Source organism: Tachypleus tridentatus, chromosome 8 (assembly GCF_004210375.1).
Source record: "Tachypleus tridentatus isolate NWPU-2018 chromosome 8, ASM421037v1, whole genome shotgun sequence".
Classification (NCBI taxonomy): Eukaryota; Metazoa; Arthropoda; class Merostomata; order Xiphosura; family Limulidae; genus Tachypleus; species Tachypleus tridentatus.
This window is the reverse complement of record NC_134832.1, coordinates 4,793,259-4,816,812: the sequence shown is the minus strand read 5'-3', so window position 1 is coordinate 4,816,812 and position 23,554 is coordinate 4,793,259. Positions and strand designations below refer to the sequence as shown.

General features: G+C 32.4%; 1 protein-coding gene across 1 annotated transcript; it reads left to right on the top strand.

Moving 5' to 3' along the window:
• The first annotated feature begins 4,121 nt into the window (after positions 1 to 4,121).
• LOC143258433 (uncharacterized) lies at positions 4,122 to 17,958 on the top strand. Its single transcript, XM_076517359.1, has 8 exons — positions 4,122 to 4,259; positions 4,750 to 4,833; positions 5,687 to 5,790; positions 6,483 to 6,633; positions 9,243 to 9,373; positions 9,998 to 10,192; positions 14,944 to 15,094; positions 16,666 to 17,958. The coding sequence occupies exons 1-8, from the start codon at positions 4,232 to 4,234 to the stop codon at positions 16,878 to 16,880; spliced, it is 1,059 nt and encodes a 352-aa protein (XP_076373474.1). The 5' UTR covers positions 4,122 to 4,231; the 3' UTR covers positions 16,881 to 17,958.
• Positions 17,959 to 23,554: the final 5,596 nt, after the last annotated feature.

Here is a 23,554-nt window from a genome sequence, read left to right as displayed (position 1 = left end):
AATGTAGCATGTACCCTAATGTTTGGGCGTTATGCAGTGGTGTCTTTAAAGAGTAAACTGCTGTATTATGTACGAGTGTGTGTGCGTTTTCTTATAGCAAAGCCACATCGGACTATCTGCTGAGCCCACCAAAAGGAATCAAACCCTTAATTTGAGCATTGTAAATCCGTAGCCTTACCGCTGTACCATTATATACGAAGTGAAGGAGTAAAAAAAAATTACACATAATATTTAATTTTATTACACATATTCGTAGAATAATTACTTTAAAGAACACGAAAATTTACTTAAAGTGATGTTTCGGATGTTTATGTTTCACTTGAAAAGGCTGCTTTTCTACTGGTAAATTTTATATGCGCTTAGTGGGGGTTGTGCAGAATGTAATCACACAGAAACTATGAATACTCAATATATATTCTATCAAATCTCCATGACAATCTCCAGCTGCAGCTGAACATTTTACATTTCAAATTAATGCGATCAAACAGTCAATAGTTACAGTAAATCAGCTGGTTACTTGCTATGTTTATTATCATTACAGTTTATAAAGTTAACCACCACAACAAGTAGCTATTTCCCCACAGTTGAGCATAAAATAGCCAGCAAACAAGATAAATAAAATATTATAAATTTACAAACTTGCACATAGTGATCATAACAAAATACGGCTAGAAATACTGTATATATTATTTACTCAAACTACAAATCCCTGTTTTAATCCTACCGAAGTAATTAGAGGTAACAGCATGGGGCCAACATATGGCTTTATAGTTTGAATAGATAATGCATACAGTATGTCCAGCCTTTTTTTGTTTTGTTTTTTGTTTGTTTGTTTTTTATTGCTATCCCTATTTGCAGGTTTCTAAATTCCCAAGTTTTTACTAATCTTGCATTAATAATTTTGTTTGTTTGAAATCAAGCACAAAGCTACACAATGGCTTATCTGTGTTCTGCTCATCACGAGTATCGAAGCCGTTGTGGCTACCAATAAGACTGACCATTTATTTAATTATTTTAACTTTAGAAAATATGAATAATTTATAAAAAATATCTATCATAAAAGTACTACAACTGTATTTTTCTCGTACTCGCATTTTTTGATACTTCCATTATCGACAGTTTTTACATAAAATATTACATAAAAAGCTTAATATGCATCTTTTGTCGTAATATTAAGAAAATAGATATTTAATTGCGTACCTTTCTCTGCGTTTTCACCTCAATATATCTAATTGTGGTTACTCTGTTTATTGCAGAATTTTTATCATGTTGATACTGTTTCAGCATGAAGATCAACATTAACTACTTGTTGTTTTAACCGCGTTATTCTACTCAAGAGAGTTATCATTAACCAAATAGTGTTTCAGATGTCATGATGCTATTAGACGGCATTACTAAGTTATTATATTTAGCCATGATGTTCTTTCCAAATGGGGGCCGGCATGGCCAGGTGGTTAAGGCACTCGATTCGTAATCCGAGGGTCACGGATTCGAATTCCCGTCACACCAAACATGCTCATCCCTTCAGCCGTGGGGGCATTATAATGTGAGATTAATCCCACTATTAGTCGGTAAAAGAGTAACCCAAGAGGTGGCATGGAGTGGTGATGACTATCTGCCTTCTATCTAATCTTACACTGCTAAATTAAAGACGGCTAACGCCGATAGATCTCGAGTAGCTTTGCGCGAAATTCAAAATAAAAACAACCTTTCTAAAGGGCGTTTGTATTAATTAATTAGTGTTTTATATATGGCTGTCATAAAATCAGGTGCTAACTTAGTAAAACTCGCTTTCGCATAATTAAGTTATTTGGAACTCCTAAGGCTAAGCATCTTCGAAAAGGAGTAACTGTTGAGAGTTCATACAACCACATCTTTTAGTTTCGTATCTGCCTTAGTTGGTACAAGAAACTGACGCAAAAACACATAGTTATTACTAATACCCTCTGTTCATAATATTTATTTTGATTGAAGTTTCTATACAGATAGGACACGCAAAACCACATTTCAAATACATCAAACTTTTTTAGTTTTCTACGATTGATCTTAATGACATAAAAATGCATGAACTGACGAAACGTGTTATTAAGTATTGAATAATAATTTTATGAAAACAAGGACAATTGTACGTTTCACAAATATTTCATTTATTACCATCATGGTTTCGCTAGAAAAAGTACCTGATATTGCATTTAACAGAGAAACTGTGGTAAAAACAAATGTGCTATTTGTGACACGTCTTTGTTTTTTGTAATTCTGTAACTATAAAGTTTCACTAAGTACCGACTGTTTCAGAAGTTATCTGTATAAAACAAAATATTACCTGTTATGATATTTTTACAATTTACGTCATATTAACTGCGAATAATATCTAAAATAAAATTATTGAATCCTTGACAGTCCAGTGAGAGGTTTAACAGTCTTTTAATTTACGTAGACACACACTAAAAACTCCTTCAAAAACGAGAAAAAGTAAAATTTACATCCTCAGAAACATGACAAACAAAAATTTGTCAAAACTGGCCGCACATCATATGTAGAAGTATATACAATGTTCATTGATTGTTAAACAGAACTAAATAAAAGCATATTGTTTTAATAAAATTTATTAGGTAATGAACACGATAGAAAAAAGAAATAAAAATGATTTATTCGACCTTCTACTGATATGAAAAACACACCTTCTATTAGAATTTGTCGTCAGCAGGAATAGAAAAGCACTATTCTGCTGCTTACAATGATCTAACAACATATTAGCACAAAGAATAACCAAAGAGTAGTCCTGGCGGATTATTCTGATAAACATTTGCAGCAGTATACGCGTACGAAGTTAGCCTGACGTCAACAGGATATAATCAATCTTTAGTTACGTGTCATAATTGTTCAGAGAGTAAAGAATAATTGTATATGCTTGAATAACCTTAATTAAGACTGTTTAAGAAAAATTTACTGAACCAGAAAACTCTACATAAAACTTAAATTATCAAGATTTTGACAGTTTTTAACGGAAAGTAGGAAAACCATTCACTCTATTCATCGGTTAAGAATCCGTTCGTTACATCATCGTCCGGAAAACAGAAGTAAAACTAATTACTTTTCACACCGATCTGTTGTCGTTTTTCTTTTCACAGACTTAATCATCTGCTAAGCATTATTTTTAACGTAGTATTAAAGAAAATAAATGCTTGGAAAACAATATTACTACTTAAAAAACGTATTATTTGAGTGTCAGCGAAAAGTTTCAAACCCGAACGTGTGAATTCTTTGTTAGACCTATTAAGATTAATTAATCTTGAAAATATTTAAAGCAAATAATAATTCCGTTTCCATAATTATTTCTAAAATGACTTGATGTGCAAATTTTATTCAGTCTTAGCAGTCTATGTTAAACTTTCAGTCATTGAAGTTAAACTAAAGTTCCAGTGAAACATGTTTCTTTTCCGTTTCTTTATTTTTCAGTTGATGTTAGCTAATTCAGTCACATTTCTTCAAATTTTGAAATCACAAATCTGTCAGTTTGAGTTACGATATGACACTGGAGCTTATCTACTCGGCCAGAATTATATACCAGATGGAAGAAAGAATTGCAAACACAGTTTAAAATCCAAATTTTAACTACTATAAATAACCTATATGTGTAGATACATATTTGTAAATATCTATCTGCTACAAAAGTTGCGTCATCACAAAGCTAACATTTCGACAGAGACAGAAAAAAAACTCCTTTTTACATAAGAAATATCTTTTCAAAGTAGCCTGACCTGGCATGGCCAGGTGGTTAAGGCGTTCAACTCGTAATCTGAGGGTCACGGGTTCGAATCCCCATCGCATCAAACATGCTCGCCCTTTCAGCCGTGGGGGCGTTATAATGTGATTGTCAAGCCCACTATTCGTTTGTAAAAGAGTAGCCCAAGAGTTGGCGGTGGGTGGTGATGACTAGCTGCCCTCCCTCTACTCTTACACTGCTAAATTAGGGATGGCTAACGCAGATAGCCCTCGTGTAGCTTTGCGCGAAATTAAAAATACAAACAAACAAACTCAAAGCAACCTGTACAGATGTTTTTTTAACAGAAGTATAATCGAAATAAAGTAAGGCTAGAGTAGGGATCTTATCGTATCAAGGTGCCATTTGTAAAGCAGGTACGCCTCATCTCAGCAGTGTCCGGTTTTCTGGGAAAACACAGGTGCTCCAGAACACGAATATATATATAAATTTTGGTTCATCTTCTGAATGTTTATCCTTTGTAAACGTCTGCAAGGTAGGATTTATTTACATGTAAAAGATCCCAATAATATAAATTTGGTGTATTTATAAAAATAAAACCATTCGTAATATACATGTTCATATAGATTTATATTTAAAGAACACGGTCACTTTTATTACAACCTGAAAGTCAAGGCACTAATACAGTATACAGTAAACTATATTTTATGAAGGTACATTCAGGGTTTATTAGATAAATGCAGCTGATAAAACGAATTCTGTCAAAAATCGATAGCCTTTGTTCCCAAAATTTATAATAATATTTTCTGTTTTGCTTTACTTCATTTGTAATTTTTTATGGGGATACTCGAACGTATTGAAATATATTTACCACGGAATTTTCACAAACAGGAATGATTTGTGTAGGATTCTCAGATTATTCGAAAGCTAAACATGCATAAAGTATTCTGTTTTTCATGTATTCTTTTTTAATTAATATTTTACACATTGAAGTTTAAACATTCTAATATTATTTGTGTTTATAGCCTCGCTCCTGTATCAAAACAACATGAAGACGTCATTGATCTGTGTTCTCCTTTTTCTAGGAGTATCTGCCAACCCCATTAATGGTCAGTTGTTTCTTATTCTTTATTTCTGTATTCCTCAAACAATTTTGTGTAGTTCCAAAATTTAATGTACAGTTGAAAATCGAATTTTTACATAGCCACAGAACTACAACTACAAACGATGTACACCACACTACAAACGATGTATAACAATGGACGCTTTAGTTTGTTTTGAATTTCGCTCAAAACTATATGAGGGCTCTATGCGCTAGCCGTCCCTAATTTAGCAGTGTAAGACTAAAAGGAAGGCAACTGGTCATCCCCACCCACCACCAAATTTTGAGCTACTCTTTTAACAAAGAAATGTGAGATTGACTTTCACATTATATCCTCCCCACGGCTGATAGAACGAGTATGTTTGGTGTGACAGGGATTCAAACCCACGACTAACCACCTGGTCATGCCAGGCCTATAATGGACGCTACAGTATAATGTAGATTTTACTACCATGAAATAAAACTTTCAGGAACATCTAATATCAAAGAATATGTATGATGTTACTAACATCTCCACTATGCGCAAAAATTGACTTTTTCGTACCAAAATGAAATCGACAATAAATATATCAATAAATACGTAAAACAATACCTTGAACTCTTCGGAGGAAGTTACAATGTGGTAAACTTTTTAACCTCTTACAATATTGTACACTTTTTAAGAATAGTTTATGCAACTCTGAAAATTCCTTAAAGTAGCCGTTGATATTTCTTACGATTTCACTGTCTTCCAAGAATGAAATAAAACGGAGTGTATTTGTTACAACTCCATTTGCTTCATTATTTTTTTTCCTTAATGATATTGTACCTTTACTTTTCCTTAAATTATTTACTTTAATTTCAAGCACGAATATTTCCAGATGATTTACATCAAAGCAGAAAATCATCCTTTTCAAGCGACCTTGGTCTGATGGAGCTTTTGGAGGATTTAATGAAAGGAGATGGCTTTGAGACAGTTATAAAGGCAAGCTACAAAAAAACAAACTTTTATGATGTCACTAATACCACGAACATACCCGTTTTTATGACAACTATAAAGTCTAAAATTGCATGTCTTGTGTTCTTTTCATCACAAAAAATAGCCTGTCGTGAAAAAAAGTAATATACATTTTTTGTAAGTCAGTATTCGAACTAAGTTACACAACCTATCACCGTGTCAGAGTTTAGAGTATTTAAAATGTAAATATATAAACTGAAAAAATACTTGAACTAAACTTTCATATCTTTTATCTTTGAAAGTTTATACCAAAAAATCAACTAAAACTCAAAAAATATTTTAGTTCTGTAAAACCAGCTAACTAAGGAAATTTGTAGTCTCATCTGTAATTATTGTCTAGTTAATTAAGAAAATTGATTGGCTAGTTTAAATAAAGGATAACGTAATCTGTAACTATTATTTAATTTATTAAGAAAATTTATAGACTACTTTAAATGTAAGGTAACCTAGTCTGTAGTTATTGTCTAGTTGATTAAGAAAGTTCATAGACCAGTATAAAGGGAGAGTAACATAATCTGTAGTTATTGTCTAATTAATTAGGAATAGTTTATAGACTAGTTTAAAGGAAGGATAACTTAATCTGTATTTATTATCTGGTTTATTCCGTTCCAATATATACTTAAACCATCCCTTATAAAATCGTCCACTGCTTGGTCTAGGTAATTGACGTCGCTCACAAGATCGAAAACATAATCAAGGAAATTCGCACAAAGGTTCCTGAAGCTTACGAAGAAATCCGCGAGGTGGCCGAAGAACTTATTGCAGATGTCAAAGAAGTTGTGGAAGAAATCAAACAACTCTTGCATAAGAGTAAGGTTCTAAATAAGTAGAATTCAGTAATAAAGCTTACTGTTTATTTTATATTTTGTTTTTTGCGCTATAAAATATTATGAGATCTTAATTTTTTAAGTATATTTACACAGCACAGCCACACCCAGTCGAGTGTCTGAACCAACTGGCCATGCTGGGTGTACGTAAATTTAAATATCAATACATAAAATTAGTATATAAAATTGGTCTTGTTTGTTTTCTTTTTTATTAGGATTTGTATTAAATCAAATTATCATAGTGTCCTAAGTACAACAACTATGCAACACATTTTTTACTTTTTCTTGTTCCTTGGCAGAAAATGCTTATGCCTAAAGTAAATAAAAAAGACCTATTTTTCTCTTCTAACTTTGCTTATGAAATTTACCAATTTTTCAGAACATTCCAGATAGATTCAGTGCTGAGTAGCTGATAGAGAATTTTCTTGAACTTACAAGAATTTTCAAAAACTTTCTACAATGTTGTAGAACTTACGAGAATTTTCAAGAACCTTTCAGAATTTCCTAGAACTTTTCCTAGTAATATATATACTGGGGCTAACAAATCACCACTTCAATTTAGTTCTAGCTGCGTAAGTAAACAAAAAGACCTATCTGATTTTATCAGAAATGGCATGAAGAAGCTGTAAGCGTTTTCAAGACGCATTCTGCTATGTATGTGGTCAATTTATCAAGACAAAAGCGAAAAACATACTCTGTGACAGTATCTTCTAAAATTTGTGAAGACTGAAAGGCATAATTTGGCATGCCAGTCGGGGATCCAGACAAACCCTGAGCACCTCATTTTACCATCCAACACCGCAAAAAAAAAAAACTCTAGAAGGTAAGACAGACAATTTTTGCTTCCTCGAATAGTAAGATTTTATATTATACAAATTTTATACTTTCTAAAATTCGGTGCAGTACTACAGGAATCACTGGCCGCAACGGACCGAGTTCTCTATGGGGTGGCACAATGCCAAGTGTGAGCCACTAGTGGACCTCCAGAAGGTGTTGTTCCCACCATTGCACATAAAATTGGGTCTTATGAAACAATTAGTCACAGCTCTTGATAAGGAGTCTGCAGCCTTCAAGTACCTTCGAGACTTCTTCCCTAAGCTGTCTGAGACAAAGGTTAAAGCTGGTGTCTTCGTTGGATCCTAAATAAAGATCCTAGAATGCACAAAATTCCCCAAGAAGCTCAGTAGGAAGGGAAACACACTTGGGGCAGCTTTGTTGCAGTGGTTCGGGACTTCTTGAGCAATCACAAGGCCGAAAATTATGTGGAACTGGTTGATGCTCTGGTGAAAAACTACGGCAAAATGGGCTACAGGATGTCCCTGAAAGTCCATGTCCTTGACGCTCATTTTAATAAATTCAAGGAGAACATGGGAGCATACTCAGAGGAGCAATGCGAGTGCTTCTACCAAGATATACTGGCTTTGAACACCGCTACCAAGGAGCATATAACAAAAACATGATGGAAGACTATATTTGGGGGCTGATACATGAAAGTGATTTACATTACAGTCGCAAATATCAAAAACTACTCACTTTTAAACATTTTTGTCCATTTTTGTATAACTTTAGTATAAATACATGTAAATATTGATTCATATGTTGTTTTATTCAGACCTTATGCAAATGAAAATGTGCCTGTTTTTACATAGAAAATAGGTTACTTTCTAAATTTCATTATCCAGTTCTCAAAATCAAAGTTTGAAGGGAATAATGGCCATTTTCTGTACTTTTACAACATATGCAATTAAGAAATAACACATACTATACAGGAACAAAATTTGTGTTACATAGTGTTATGTTTAGTTAAAAATCATCGTCTCGAACAAATTTCGATTTTAAATTTTATATTAAATTTGTGAAGTATAAACTTTTTCTCCTCAAAAACATAGAGTAAATGTAAATATAAAATCGAAAAACTATAAAATTACTTTGAAACACAATTTATTTTTAGAAGATTGACTACACGTAAGTTGCACCATACTATATAAATAATGAATACCATGGAACAAAAAATATTAATATTTTAAACAACTAAAAAACGCAATGTTTATGTGTTAGTGTCACGTTTTCTAGTTTGCATCGTGTTTCGCATATTTTATTTCTAAGTGTCACACCTCGGATTTATAACGCCAGAAACCGCGTTTCGATATTCAGGGTGGGCAGACCGCAGATGCCTTACTGTGTAACTTGATGCTTAGTTTATTACAAAACAAACGCATATTTTTAGATTTGTTTTCGTATTAACTTGCATAAAAGTAGGTTTAATCACTAAATATTATTCATTATTACCCAGCAGATTCTACGCTGGCACTTTTATAATCGATTAACTTATCAGTAGACTACATATATCACTGATAATGTAATTCAGAATGGTGTTGTTATTTTTGTGATTTACACGGAGTACTTTTTTGTTATTATTGGTGTTGTTCTAAGTGTGTATTTGTTTCACAAAACAGAATTTTGACCTACAAAGTCTTCACTGAAATGCCTGTTGATAGTTAAGTTTACACATACACACACACACATATAAATATATACATATTTATATAATAAAATATCTGCATGCGTTCATCATACTTGTATTTTCACTAGATCCCAAGGGTTACGGATTTAACCTTCTTGACGGTCTCACCAAGCTAACAGATGGCACCAAGTTGGGAACAATTATGAGGATACTTAGCATCGCTGACAAGGCCCATAAAGTGGTGACAGACCTGAAAAATGTAATGTAGCAGAACAAGTTGATGTACATTTTCTATAACAACAAACTTGCTTTGGCTACTAAATCTTTAACGTCTAAGAGCTTAAATTACGTAATCAGTTTGGTCAACAGAACATTATTTATAACTGGATAAGAAAATATTGTAGATTAGGATTTTTTATACTTTTTAATGATTATTAACAGTTGGGCTGGGAATATGTTATAGTGGTGGTCGAATCTTAAGATCCAAGGTTCGAGTTTTCATTATACCGCCGGACAAACTCCGCACTTTCCTCTATAGATGTTTTGTAAAAGTAACACTCAGTTTTGCTATTCCGTCAATGGTAGACATGTGGGCGGTGGGTGCTGCTGACTTATCGGCCTCTTTTTCATTAGTAGTTCTAAATTAAGAAGTTTTCTACCTGAGCCCTGGAGGTCGCTGACTTCGCAGTTAACGCGTGTCACAATCGGTATTGTTGAGATAGAAAACACCATATACATTAACACTGATTAATAACTTACTAAAAAAAATACTCCATCTGAATGCTTAATAGGATAACATACTGTAAATCTAATATTGATCGAGTATATATCATATTCGAATTATTTATATTTATTTATTTGCTTTATTAATGTGTCTCTTCAGTTCGTACCGAACTTAAAGAACCATCTTGAAAATTTAACCGGAAAGTTGACCGAATCAATGAAAGACCTACTCCACCACACACTCAATGAGTTGGGTCTTGACTCGAAACAAAACCAGAACGGTGTACTTCGTAAAGATATCGGAAAGCTGGTAAATGAACTCTTGGAACATGTTGGGAAAGGAATTATTTTCAAGGTAAGTGATTGACAAACTACGTGCGTGGAAAGTTACATACATAGATTGTTTTGAATACTCATATAATTTAGTATCTAACGGTTCAGCTAGAAGTAACAAGGAAAAGATCTCATGTACAACTTCATGGACAGTTTATCAGCAGTGATGAAAACACCCAGAGAGCGGCTACACTGACACTGAAGTGAATAAAAACCTGTTGATCTAAGGTAAGCCATACCATGAGATATAGTGGCAAGCTGAACACAGTTTTCTTGGTTTTTTGGGTGAGCGCAAAACTGCACAACTGGTTACTTACGCTATGCCCACCACAGAACTCTAGCGCGTAGGACCTTAAGCTTGCCGCTGAGCCACCGTACTCTTGTTCAATATTAAACTTTGCAATCTATACAGTTATCCATTATCTCAAGTTATTCAGTTATAACATAAAGAAAACAGAAGGTCGAAACGTTGTTCGCTCTTCTATGTAAAATATTTTCTCAACCCAAACGAGCCGTTTTTGCATATATATTTCTCAACAAGTAGGTTTTTCGACATCACTGATTATTATTTCATCACGGCGATTGTACGAGAAGTGTAAGTTTTTGTGTTTTTGTCAGTGTATTTGTACTTACCTGTTACCATTATGTCTGAACTAGCAAACCGTACACCACTATTAACAGTACATGCTCACACGATCGTTAAGAAACTAAGAAATTTAAACCAACGAATTATTAATAGAAGAAATGACATTTATTTTATTCAACAATGTAGAAAGGAACAACTAACCCCTAATTTTGTAAAGGTAAAACTTTCAAAAAATTTTAATACATACACAAACATTATCCAAAATTTACAGAAAAAACTACTTAAAGCCATGTTGAACACAAAATACAAAGAACTACATGACTTACAAAAACAAAAAATGAACCTAGACCATCAACTGGCATGCTGTATTAAACCAGAGATTTACGGACTTATACAACGAAACATAAACCAAATCAATACTAAGAACGACAGAGACAAAAAGATCTGCCACAACAAAAAACTAGAAAAACCAAGATGCAAACAACAGAAAAGACATCAAAACGACAAACCGTTGACTAACCTCATAATTAACAGATCCGACCGACAATTAAACACAGACGAGATACATCTACTTAACAAAGGACTCAACTTCGCAATAGCACCTAGGTACATTCCAACCATAGAAATTAAACCATGTTTAGAAGACCTAGCCAGGAGACTTGTGATACTTTCTACAAAGAACAAAAACAAGGAAACAACCAAAAACAACCAACAGAAAGACGACAACTTAGATAATTTTAGTGACATCCAACAGCCAAACTTCCCAGGTAAAATTACAAATTTATATTTTCCAGAAACACCTAAAAACAACATCTTAAACGATTTTTCAAAGAATTTTCTCACAAAACCATCAACATAATTTCACAAAACAGAAAACTAAAAACAACCTTACAAAAGAGACATTAATTCCATTAAAACCTAAAACAAGACAAAAACATAAAAATTCTAAAAGCAGATAAAGGTAACGCTATAGTCATAATGAACATGAATGAATACATCCAAAAAATGAATAACATCCTATCAGACACGAACAAATTTAAACCAATACACACAAATCCAACAAAGACACACGAGACGCAACTGAACAAATTGCTACTACAAATGAAAAAAGCCAACACAATTTCACAAACACTTTATTCCTACCTACGTAAAACCGACTCACGCACCCCGCAAATATACGGCATCCCCAAACCTCATAAACCAGATTGTCCATTACGACCAATAATGTCCACATATGAATCGTTTAATTACAATCTTGGTAAATACATAGCATGGGCATTCTCCAAATATGTAACATCAGCCAGCTCATTCATCAAAGACTCTTTTAATTTCAAGTCTAATCTAACTCAACTTAATCATAAAGCCTTAATGGCCAGTTTCGATGTTATATCCCTCTTTACAGAAGTTCCTAACCCAACTATAGACATTCCCAGTAACCAGTTAGCAACCCTCATAGAATTCACCACGATAAAGACAAACTTCATGTTCAACAACCAAAACTATATACAAACAAATGGCCTAAGCATGGGCAACCCAGTATCACCAGTTCTAGCCAATATTTTTATGACACAAGTTGAAACACAAGCAATTAACACAGCATTACATCCACCACTATACTGGTACAGATATGTAGATGACACGGTTGCGGGATTCAAATCTAGAGAACACATACTTAATTTTTTCAATCACATTAACTCTATACATCCCAACATTAACTTCACATGTGAACAGGAAGAAAGCAATCAAATATCATTTCTTAACCTCAAAATTACAAGAACCGACACACAATTCAAAACAGAAATCCACCGAAAAATCACCCATACTGGACTATACATTCCTTGGGACTCAGCACATGAAACAAAACAAAAACTCAACATACTAAGAAACCAAATAAACACAACCATAAAACTATGCTCACCAGATAAAATTAACGATGAATTAGACAAAATAAAACAATACTTCATCAACGTCAATAAGTTTCCTCCACAAACCGTAGAAAACATTATACGCACCCACCTAGACAGAAAGCAAAATCAACCAACTAAAGTAAATATATCTCACGAATCAAAAAATCACGAAACCATAAACTGCTGTATACCATATATTCCTGACATCAGCAAACAAATAACCAACATTTGGCAAAAAACTAGTAACAAAATATGGCATTCCAGTTAATACCAAATTTATTCAAAAACCAGGCACAAAACTGAAGTCTATACTATGTAAAAACTACACTGACAAACACCACACCAACATTATTTATAAAATACAATGTGATAACTGCCACGACTTCTATATTGGAGAAACAAGTAGAAAAATGGAAACCAGATTCAAAGAACATAAAAAGTCACCTTCACACGTTTTCGAACACTGCAAGTCAAATAAACACAACATAACCATAGAAAACACTCAAATACTAAATAAAGAAACAAACATAAACAAACGCAAAATTAAAGAAGCCTTACTTATACAACAACTTAAACCCAAAATAAACCAATATAAAGGAACGCCTTTATACCTATATTAATATAATATAATAAAATAAAATTGTATATTCAAACATCTAATACCGCTCTCTACATTCCGACACTCAGTTACACAACCTCTTTCAAACATGTGGTCAGCTTCCGGTCAGTTACCTCTTTCTTTGTGAACCTGACGATGACCGAAGAAGGTCGAAACGTTGTTCGCTCTTCTATGTAAAATATTTTCTCAACCCAAACGAGCCGTTTTTGCATATATAAAATAAAACCGTAATAGAAGCGTCAGGTCCACGTAAAGAGGTATTGTTGGCTTTAGTGTAAAGCTACAAGATAAGCTGTTTGGACTCTTTTACCGCGGGAAATCGAACCCCGGACTTTGAGGTTGGAAGGCTGTAAAATTACCTTTAATCTACCAGAATAACAAACACTAAAAAAGAAAGATACTAAAAGTGTTCAATGTCACTCATTTCGGTGTTAGTTCACCACCTATAAATTTCAGCCGAAAAATTACAAATAATTCAGACTAAAAGTCATAAACTATCTTTCTTCTATACGCCTCACCAGTGGCACAGCGGTTTGTCTCCAGACTTACAACGCTACAAACCGGGTTTTGATACCTGTAAGGGACAGAGTACATATATTCCATTGTGTAGTTTTGTGCTTAAGTACAAATAAAACTTCTCCTATGTATTTGGTGATTTCTTCAGTACCAGCTAGATAGTCTAATAAAGACATCTGCCTGACCTATTAATCTTGTGAACTACAATTATCTTGTAGCACACCCACTTGGTTGCTTATATTTAACCAGAATTCTCTCCTTACATTTGTGTGTCCAAGTATTTCAGTGGCGAACACTCAGAAACAGTTTCCTGATCTGTTCTTACTTTTATCATAATTATAAGAATTTATAATATAAATTTATATTACAATTTATATATAAGAATTATCTCTGATATATCTTAATCCTCAAATTACTAGCTATTGTTTATGATGCTCCTTGATGGAAGAAATATTTATTGAAATCGCTCATTCAAACGCTGTTAGTATTTTTTAAAAATTTTAATGGTTCGTATTCCCATTGTTATTGCTATTGAGCTCAAAACTACACAATGAGCTATCTGCATTCTATCCACTCTAGGTATCGAAACCAGATTTTCAGTGCTGAACCATTGAGGGGGGGAGAGTTTCCAAGCATTTGTTTTTAAACATATTTTTTAAAACTATTTATGAATCAAATTCCTTACGGGTGCATGACTTTCTTCGTAAAAAGGGCCGTAATAAAATAAGGGTGGCCCTTATTTGGAAGCTGCTGAACATCATTAAAATTTCGTGATACAAAATGTATATTTAAAGCACTACATTTTAAATAACTTACCTTTGTCGTGTACGAAACAACTGTTTAATTTATCATTAGTGGCAAATTTCAGTGTTGTTCCAATCTATAACGTTTTATCTACATAGTTTAAATAAATGACTAATTCCACTGTAATTGTATACAGTGTTTTATTTAGAAAAGGTAGTACATTAAACAAGTTTATAAAGGAATAAATATGTCATGTGGTGTTAATTATGGTACGTAGATTAGGCTTGACACAAATGCTTAGAACGTTAACAAAACGAAATATATTGTTAGCAGTTAGATGTATCGTATTTATTTACCCATCTACTATTAACTTTGTTTTTGTTGTTGTTGTTTTTGGATAGATTCTGGATCTGGTCACCAAAATTGAAAAAGCTATTAACGATATCAAATCCAAAGTTCCCGAAATCTACCTTGAAGTCAAAGACTTAGCTCAAGAAATATTGTTAGATATCCATGAAGTTTTAAACGAAATCAAGGAATTACTAGGCGTCGGTAGGTATTGTTTTAATAAATAATAAATAAACTTAGTATTCAGAAAATTGGTTAATCTCAAAGTCAACGTTTGAGAGGGGTTCAATTCAATCTACACTTTGATTAACGTGAGTTATTGGATTATACTAGTTTCGGAGAATTACACTTTTCATTAATAACACTGAACACAAGTTAGCCAAAGAGAGATAAGCTGTACATATATCACAGTTAAAAATATTCAGCTGGTGTGTATGTGCTTTTTAGTAACTATCAGAAAAACCTATCTTGTGTATAGTGTTTCTCTTAGTGACTATAAAGCACGTTCACGCCTAATATATATTTGAAGTTTTGTTTTCTCCATATTTTATTTTTAGTCTTGTCTTTCTTATACAAAATGTGCAAAATACTTCAATATAACGCTGGGTATGATCAGTTTGTAATTAACAATAATTTTGTATAGCTGAGTCGTCAAAATGTGAATTTCAGTGAAAGAAAGATGTCATCAAAATCAAATCTATTCTTTGATTGACTACTTCTGCTGCAGCAGACTAGTGTCACTGTGTTAGTGGTGAGAAAAGAACCGCCCACCAAAATCACTTCTGTGATTTTGTAATTTTTTGGAATAAATTAAATTGCATCTTTCGGCCATTTTGAATCACGATATAATTAGTAGGGTGATTGAAGTATTGTTTTAGAAGTAAAAGTTGAATAATTCAAAAAGCAATTTAAGTACTCTTATTTTCTTCTGAGAACAAACTCTCAACAGGAAAGTTATTCTCTTGTATGAAACGTAACTAACAAGCAATAATTTTATTCCCTCTTTATGTGTGCGTTTGAAGGGAGAAGAATGCTTCTCATTTTCTGCACAAATTGGGCTGAAAATTTCACAGAAAAAACTATAATATGTATTTTAAGTTATTTCTCCATTTTTCCAAATCGTTGCGGTCTCTGTGTTCAAAAGCTACAAGATTTATATTACTTCAGTTTTGAATGTTTTTAATGAGTTTTACAAACTCAAACTTAAACAACAAAGCTCAATAGGCAAGAAATAAATACACTAGTATTTAAGTTAACCTTAAGTGAGTTTAACCTCGAAAGTCAGACCACTATGTGTGGGGTCATGTTGACCCTTAGCCACATGTACGCAATATTTCAGCATGCAAAAGAACATATCGAAAGAGAAAGAGAGAAGACACATAACGAAACTATTAATATAAACTTATTTTCACCACGAACTAATATTAATATTTAATTTTTAAACACATTTCTTTACTCGCAAATAGATTTCGAGGAAAATGTTTAATATAGAGTAAATTGTGAAGCCTAGCACACACATGACATCAAAACTGTATCAAGTGAATATAGAAGTGTAACTAATTTTTTTATTTAACTCAAACGATGGAAATTTTTAATCTCAAGCTAAAAGTACTCCGCTACAACTAAATTTAAGAATATCGTACATGTAGTTGGTCAAAAGATCAATAATTCATTCGCATATATCCTTTGCTGAATTTATTCAAATAAGACATACTGCACTATTTAAAATATACTTTGGTGATTATCAACTAATTATGTATTTTTGTCTTTTAAAGGTTATGGTTTCTTGGATATGTTAGGCAAGTTGACTGATGGGACTAGTATAGGAACCATAGTCCGAGTGCTTTCTATTGTGGAGAAATTCAATAAACTCGCTCAGGATGTTAAAACCATTGGTCCTCACGCGGAAGATCTCCTTAAACACAGTGTAAAGTTAGTAGCTGACAGTACAAAAGACTTTATAAAACATGCTGTGGACCTTCTTTCTTAAATAGGAGTATCTTGACAAAACTTATATTAAAACCATCCTCCAGTCTACTGTTGAAACTCAAAACATATAATGTACAGAGATGTTTCAAGTCTACTATTTGAATATATGAAAATAATTCAATCACCCCGAAACAAAACCAAAAAACTGTATTATAATAAAAAATAAAGCTTACAAAAATAGTTTTTGCTGTCATGTTATACAACGTTTTATAGTAAACATCTTTATAAGTATACACAAGTTTAAACCTCACACTAACCAAATTATTATTTCAAGAAAGTGAATTGAGCGTCGACGATATTATATGCACCTCTCTTATCTTATTGAATAAAGTTGGACCTTATTACGTGATTTCAGTTCATCCAAAATATGCTGTTTTGAAGGTTAACTAAGTCTAGTAAATTCCATCACCAACCTTTCGAATTTGGAAAACAACAAACTCTTAAGAAGTTTTTAGATTGACTGAAGAATGATCTCTTATTTTGTCCAGTAATTAAAACAAAGTTGTTCTATAGTTAATAAAACTGCTGCAATATAAAACAGCAAATACCAAATCAAAGGAATTACTAGCATGAACGTCCTCAAAATTTATTCCAGGATAGGGAAAGCCCACAACCTGTGAACATGATAGCCATTGCAGAGCGTAGGTTATGGCCTTGAAATTTGAATGAGATGCTCTTCTGAAACTCTAGGATGGCAAATCCCATAATGATTACCTATAAAATTCAGCTCGCTAATTAATTAAATGACCGATGTGTTTAAGCTCAAAGCTGTATAATGGATTATTTGTGCTGTGTTCACAACAGAGATTAAACCCGAATTGTAATATTAAACCCTCGAAACGAATGATTTATTTACGCTATAAAATGTTTGTATGAATCTGTACAGCTTATTATATATGTTATATGAATAACATCAAGGGTATCAATTAAGCATACAGAAATAATTAAAATCCTTAAAGACAGCAAACTGTAATTATTATCAAGAATTTATTACAATAAATTACCAAATCTATGTAAAAACAACATATATATTTACATATTCCTTGTAAGTTAAAGAAAATAAAGCCATCTTTCAAAAAGGAAAGGAATTTTTCACTGTTATTCTGTTCAAACCAGGATAAATAAGAGCTAATAAGATTACTCCATCTTAGTGTTATTATAAAATAACATAACATAATAGCATAATATTAAGGGGCAACATCACACTTGTTAGTCATCTCGGCTGTCCCATTCTTCGAAACAAACTTAATACTTTGAAATAATTGAATAATAAAACAAATAAAACAAAAATATTAAAGTTAGCCCTTATTATTCATATAGTTATTGCCATTATACAAAAGACTGTTTAGTTTAGATATAACTGATTAATTTATTTTGTGAGTAAACATTTTATTATTGTTTAATTTTTGTTATAATAAGAGTTAAAAGCAGACGACTGTAGGAAGAGTTATTTATGATTCATTGATGTCGAGAATATAAAGATTTCTAGAAGGCTAGCAGACAAGTGATAAAGATATAAATAATGTGAAATGAGCAAATACAGCAGAAGAGAGTAAAGTTATGCGCAAAGAAAATTTTGGTGTAAAGTTAACTACCGTAGAAGTGATGGGCCTAACGTTTAATACGTTCGAGTAAAACTAACAGTAGAATAAGATATAAGAATAATAGTTTATTTCATCACAGAGTGATTCTATAGTAACTGTATCAGCCTGAGAGCATTTTGACGGTAAGAATAGAGAATATGTCGAAGAAAGAAGATAAAACGATTACAATTATCCCCGTCACACTACAAAAGTGCAAGCGAATCACACACACAGGATACTAGTGCGATACTAATACAGCAGATAGCTGGGCTTGTCAATTAAAATTCTAAAGTAACTGAAGAGGCTTAATTAAGTAGACTTCTGACATGAAGAAGAGAACTATATATATAGTATTTATGATATACCTATAATCTCTACAGTGTGGAGAATTTGTTGTACATAAGTTTAATTTGCTACGAATATGTATATATGTTATTATTCTTCTGAAAACAAGTAAATCTCTTTCGGTGTTTGGGTAAGAAAAGTTCATATCCTGGAGGGTCAGGTTCTCTGTGACCTCTTCCTCCAGAACTAACCTGTATGCCATTCACGCAAAGAGGGTGATCATCATGCCGAAAGACATCCAACTCGTACGTAGAATTCGAGGGGAACGAGCCTAAATGAAAACAAGTAAATTTCGTTCTGTTTATTTATCGTTGAATTTACCGCCAACAAGTCGTAGACATCTGGTGTAGAAGAATTCCAAGTCAAACAACAACACAGTATATATTTATGCTATTATGAACTATTAGTAAAAGCCTTTCATTTGGCAATTGGAAAAAAATTAAATATTAATTGTGACTGTCATCAAGCTTTCTTTTAAACTCACTTAAGCTTACTGTCTCCACAACATCTGAAGGGAATCCATTCCAGAGGCAAACCACCATGTTCAAAAAATAAAACTGCTTTGCCAGATTGTATATTTGTGTCCCTTAGTTCTATTATTATTGCCATCAAATAAGGAAAAACATTATGCATTAACATTACCAACTGCATTTACAATCTTCAATACCTCAATCAGATCCCCACTAATTCTTCTCTTTTCAATAGAAAATAATTTAAATATTCAAATATTTTAATCTCTCCTCATATAATAACCCCTCCATTCCAGGAACCATTCTAGTAACCCTCTAAGACTTGTGCTGTGGAATCAATTCAATAGGAGAAGGGAGCTCTTTGGAATGAATGGTGTAGATTTAAATAGGAATGGATCTAATTTGTTTACAAGGGCTATTAACTCAGTCATAAGGGAAAAGTTAAACTAGAACTAGACAGTAGTGAGGGCGAGGTTGACCTAAATGCAAAAAATAATAATAAGATGTGAAAAGTTTAGCATAATAAATACGTGTAGAAGTATAGGCTTAATTGTTAGAAGTATAAGGAATAAAAGAGATGATTATAGGCAGTAGAGGATTTTGATATAATAAAAATAACTGAAACATTTTAAATGTAGGTGATTTTGATAACAGAAATTTATTTGAAATAGATGATTATAGGTTATTGAAAAAGGATAGAGTATTAAAGAAAGGGAAAGGAGCAGCTCTGTACGTAAAGTGTGAGTTACATCCAGTTGAAGTTGAGAATATTAAAGATAATAGTAAGGCAACCGAATCCATTTGAGTTTCTGTTTGTGAATGTCAAGGAAAAAAGCTTTTAGTAGAAATTTACTACAGACCACCACATCAAACTGATGAAATTAGTGAGAAACTTCATAGTAAGATTTCAGTGAGATTAAGTCTCAGCTGTTAATAAAGTCATAATTCTGGGTAATTTTAATTTGAGACATTGATTGGGAAATGCTGAAGTCACATCATGAGGGAAAAAAGTTTCTGAAGACTGTTCAAAATGGATTTCTTCACTAGTTGACCAACGAATCTATTAGAAATAATGCTATTTTAGGTTTATTGTTACCTTCTATTGCAGGTTTAATGTTTTTGCTGCATATGGAAATCAGGAATGATGATATTTTGATTCCAAATTCCAAAATAAAACAAATTTTGAAGAAATGTAACAAGAATTATCTATTGCAAATTAAGCAGTTGAGTTATTTGGAAACACTGAGTAAATGTGAAGAAATTGTAAATAAAATTTTTTCAATGTTCTAATCAAATATATTCCCTACAGAAAGAAAAGAGTAGCTGCAAGTAAAGAAAAAAAAACCGGTTGGCTTACAAATAGCATAAAACATAAAATTAAAGAAAATCATTACAAATTTAAGAAATTTAAACTGACTGGTACGATTGGAGATTTATAAGGTTATAGAAGATCAAGAAAGATGGTCAAATAGGATCCTTCAATAGTACAGCAGTATGTTTGCGAATTAATACTACTAGAAACTAGGTTTCATTACACGTGGAATGCAGCAGAGCACAAATAGTGTTTGTTCACCTATTCGATTAATACCAAACAATAACAGGTTATTTATTGATAAAAATTCTCCTAATACTTGTTTATTTACTTTTAGAAGATGACATATGTAGATTACTAGATTATAGAGTATTCTAAAGCTTTATAAATTTTGCGTACTATAATTACAAAACAGATCATCAAAGATCCTGAAGACAGTTTTGCTGTATCAAATAATGATAAAATTATAGTTGCAGCTAAAACTAGATAGGCGCTACGCCAGTTTAAGAAAAATAATGATGAACGAAAATTAGGAACCTGGTTTATGGCTTTTCGTTTGTTTTCGACTTTGGGATGTTCTGGATAACTGAAAAGCAGCATATACGCCAGAAAGAGAGCAACCATGCAAGGTAGATCTCTATATTCAACTTTTGATGACCTATATCTGTACTGATATTTTTTTGCTCCTTTATTTTGTATATAATTTAGGGGTTGGTTCCCTAAATCCATCGATTGTATAGTATACAAAACTTTGAATGTTCTACATTTTACAGTCATCTCTCATTGGCTGGTAATTTTTGTTTTGCCTTATATATAAATTAAAGGAACAACATTTTTCTGTAAAAAAGCTATCATCAAGGAGTAATAACATCGTTTACACTAAATTACAATTTTTTTTTTTTAAGTTTTCATTCAATAATAATAACATAGATAGTCAAATATTATGAAAACTGTTTACTCTATCAGATGATAGTAAAACTATAATCACTGCTAGAACTAGGTAGATGTTAAGCCTGTTGAAAAAAAAACAATGATGATGTGCGAAAATAAGAAATATTGGTGTTAGCTATTCGCTGGTCTTCTCTGAAACGCCTTGGAAAACTGAAAAACGGCGTATACACCGCAAATATGATAATGTCTCATAACTTTTTATATCTAGCTTCGGACGGCCTGTAGAGAAGAAAATCCAGATTATTTTTGCATTGTTTTAATACGGATATCCATGCCATCTCAACACAGATAGACAGATAGTGCAAGCACACTCTCCAATTATTATTCAATAAGGTTGAGAAGCTATTTATTTTATTAAATTGCATGAACAATAACTATCATATGAGTTATTTAAAAATAAGATTTACCGTTAAGCTACAGAAGAAGGACGAATCAGCAAGCTAGTGTTTTAATTAATTACAATATTTTTTGAATGTTATAATTTATATGTCAAATAGATAACTCACGATGCTAAGGTAGGTCTAGAATGTCTAGAATGTTCTAAATTGGCGTTAAGTTTTTCTCATGTATTCGAAAATATATCATACATATAAAAATATGTGTAAGATAACTGTAAAGCGTTCAGCATGTGTTGAAAAATAGTTAAAGATATAGTTAAGCGGGTGTGGTGTTATTTCAAGATAGAGAGTTGAACCAGTCAGTGTGTTTCATGTAAAATATTTGGACCTGTGTTTGTTATCGAGTCTACTGAGTTACCTTTTACAAATAAGATAATTTTACGTTTTTCCTTATATTTCTGAGGAGGTTCAAACGTCTTTTGTGATTTAGACATACAACAATTTACGACAATGCGTCAGTGTTCAACTTTAACAGTGGTGTAAGGTGTTATAAAGTAGGAATATATGGTTAGACACACAAATTTTACAGTAAGAGGTCGAAAATATAAGAAGCTTCTAAAAGTAACTCCTGTGTTGCCTGAGGCATCTCAATACAGGGAGATCTGGAGCATGCCCCTCCCCAGAAAATTAATATAATGATATAATTTACAATTGCTACGTAAGTCAAATATGTTACAGCATCCCCGGTTCCCATGATCTTGCTTAAATAAAGGCTAAGGGAGAAAATATGGTAAAATATATATGCAAAAAACGGCTGGTTTGGGTTGAAAAAAATTTTATGTAGAGGAGCGAACAATGTTTCGACCTTCTTCGGTCATAGTCAGGTTCAGAAACGATGACCAAAGAAGGTCGAAACGTTGTTTGCTCCTCTACATAAAAATGTTCTCAACCCAAACCAGCCGTTTTTACATATATATTTTTCTCTACAAGTAGGTTTTCTCGTCATCACTGATTAGGAAATGAGGTAAATATCCCTTGTCTTATGGACTGAATATTAAATAATTTTCGCCAGATAATTTAAAAGTGCCTAGGAACGAAGGAAAAAACTATATTAGAAATTCTAAGAGGCTGTGAATTAAATTAAAATAATAATGTATACCAGTATATCAATAACAGTATGTATTTTGTTACCTAGTGCCGCCAAAGCCTTTCGCTTAAAATCAGGTCTCATAAGAAGGCTATGATAAGATTAGCGCAAAACAGTTGTTCTAGGAAACTTCTTTTTATGTAAAACGTCAAGCTAGGTGCAATTAACCAATAATAATTATTTAAATATATTAATATGCAAGAACAAATATATATTTTTTGTTTGTAACGAAACCCTTACATCCTAATATTTGAATATTACAGTCAGATAAATTACTGGAAATGTTAATGATTTAAGTGATTACCTACCCAATGTTTACTCATATATGTTGATAATGTTTTAAATTTTATAATTTTAGCATTGATATACTGCTTTTTAAAAACTTCACTCATGAACGTTAACGTAATTAAAGAGAAAATGGAGGCCTAAGCTTTTATATTTTTACCCGGAAGAGGACGCTGAAACACATGTATAAAAGATTAGTCGACTATATTTTTAATCTCTTTGTTGTTGTAGAGGCAGGTAAGTT

Bases quoted from the DNA above. Each gene is read 5' to 3' on its own strand.
- LOC143258433 (XM_076517359.1), top strand. From the start codon at position 4,232: ATGTTTATCCTTTGTAAACGTCTGCAAG. The intron at 4,260-4,749 runs GTAGGATTTATT...TTGTGTTTATAG, and splicing joins CCTTTGTAAACGTCTGCAAG to CCTCGCTCCTGTATCAAAAC. The intron at 9,374-9,997 runs GTAATGTAGCAG...GTGTCTCTTCAG, and splicing joins TGGTGACAGACCTGAAAAAT to TTCGTACCGAACTTAAAGAA.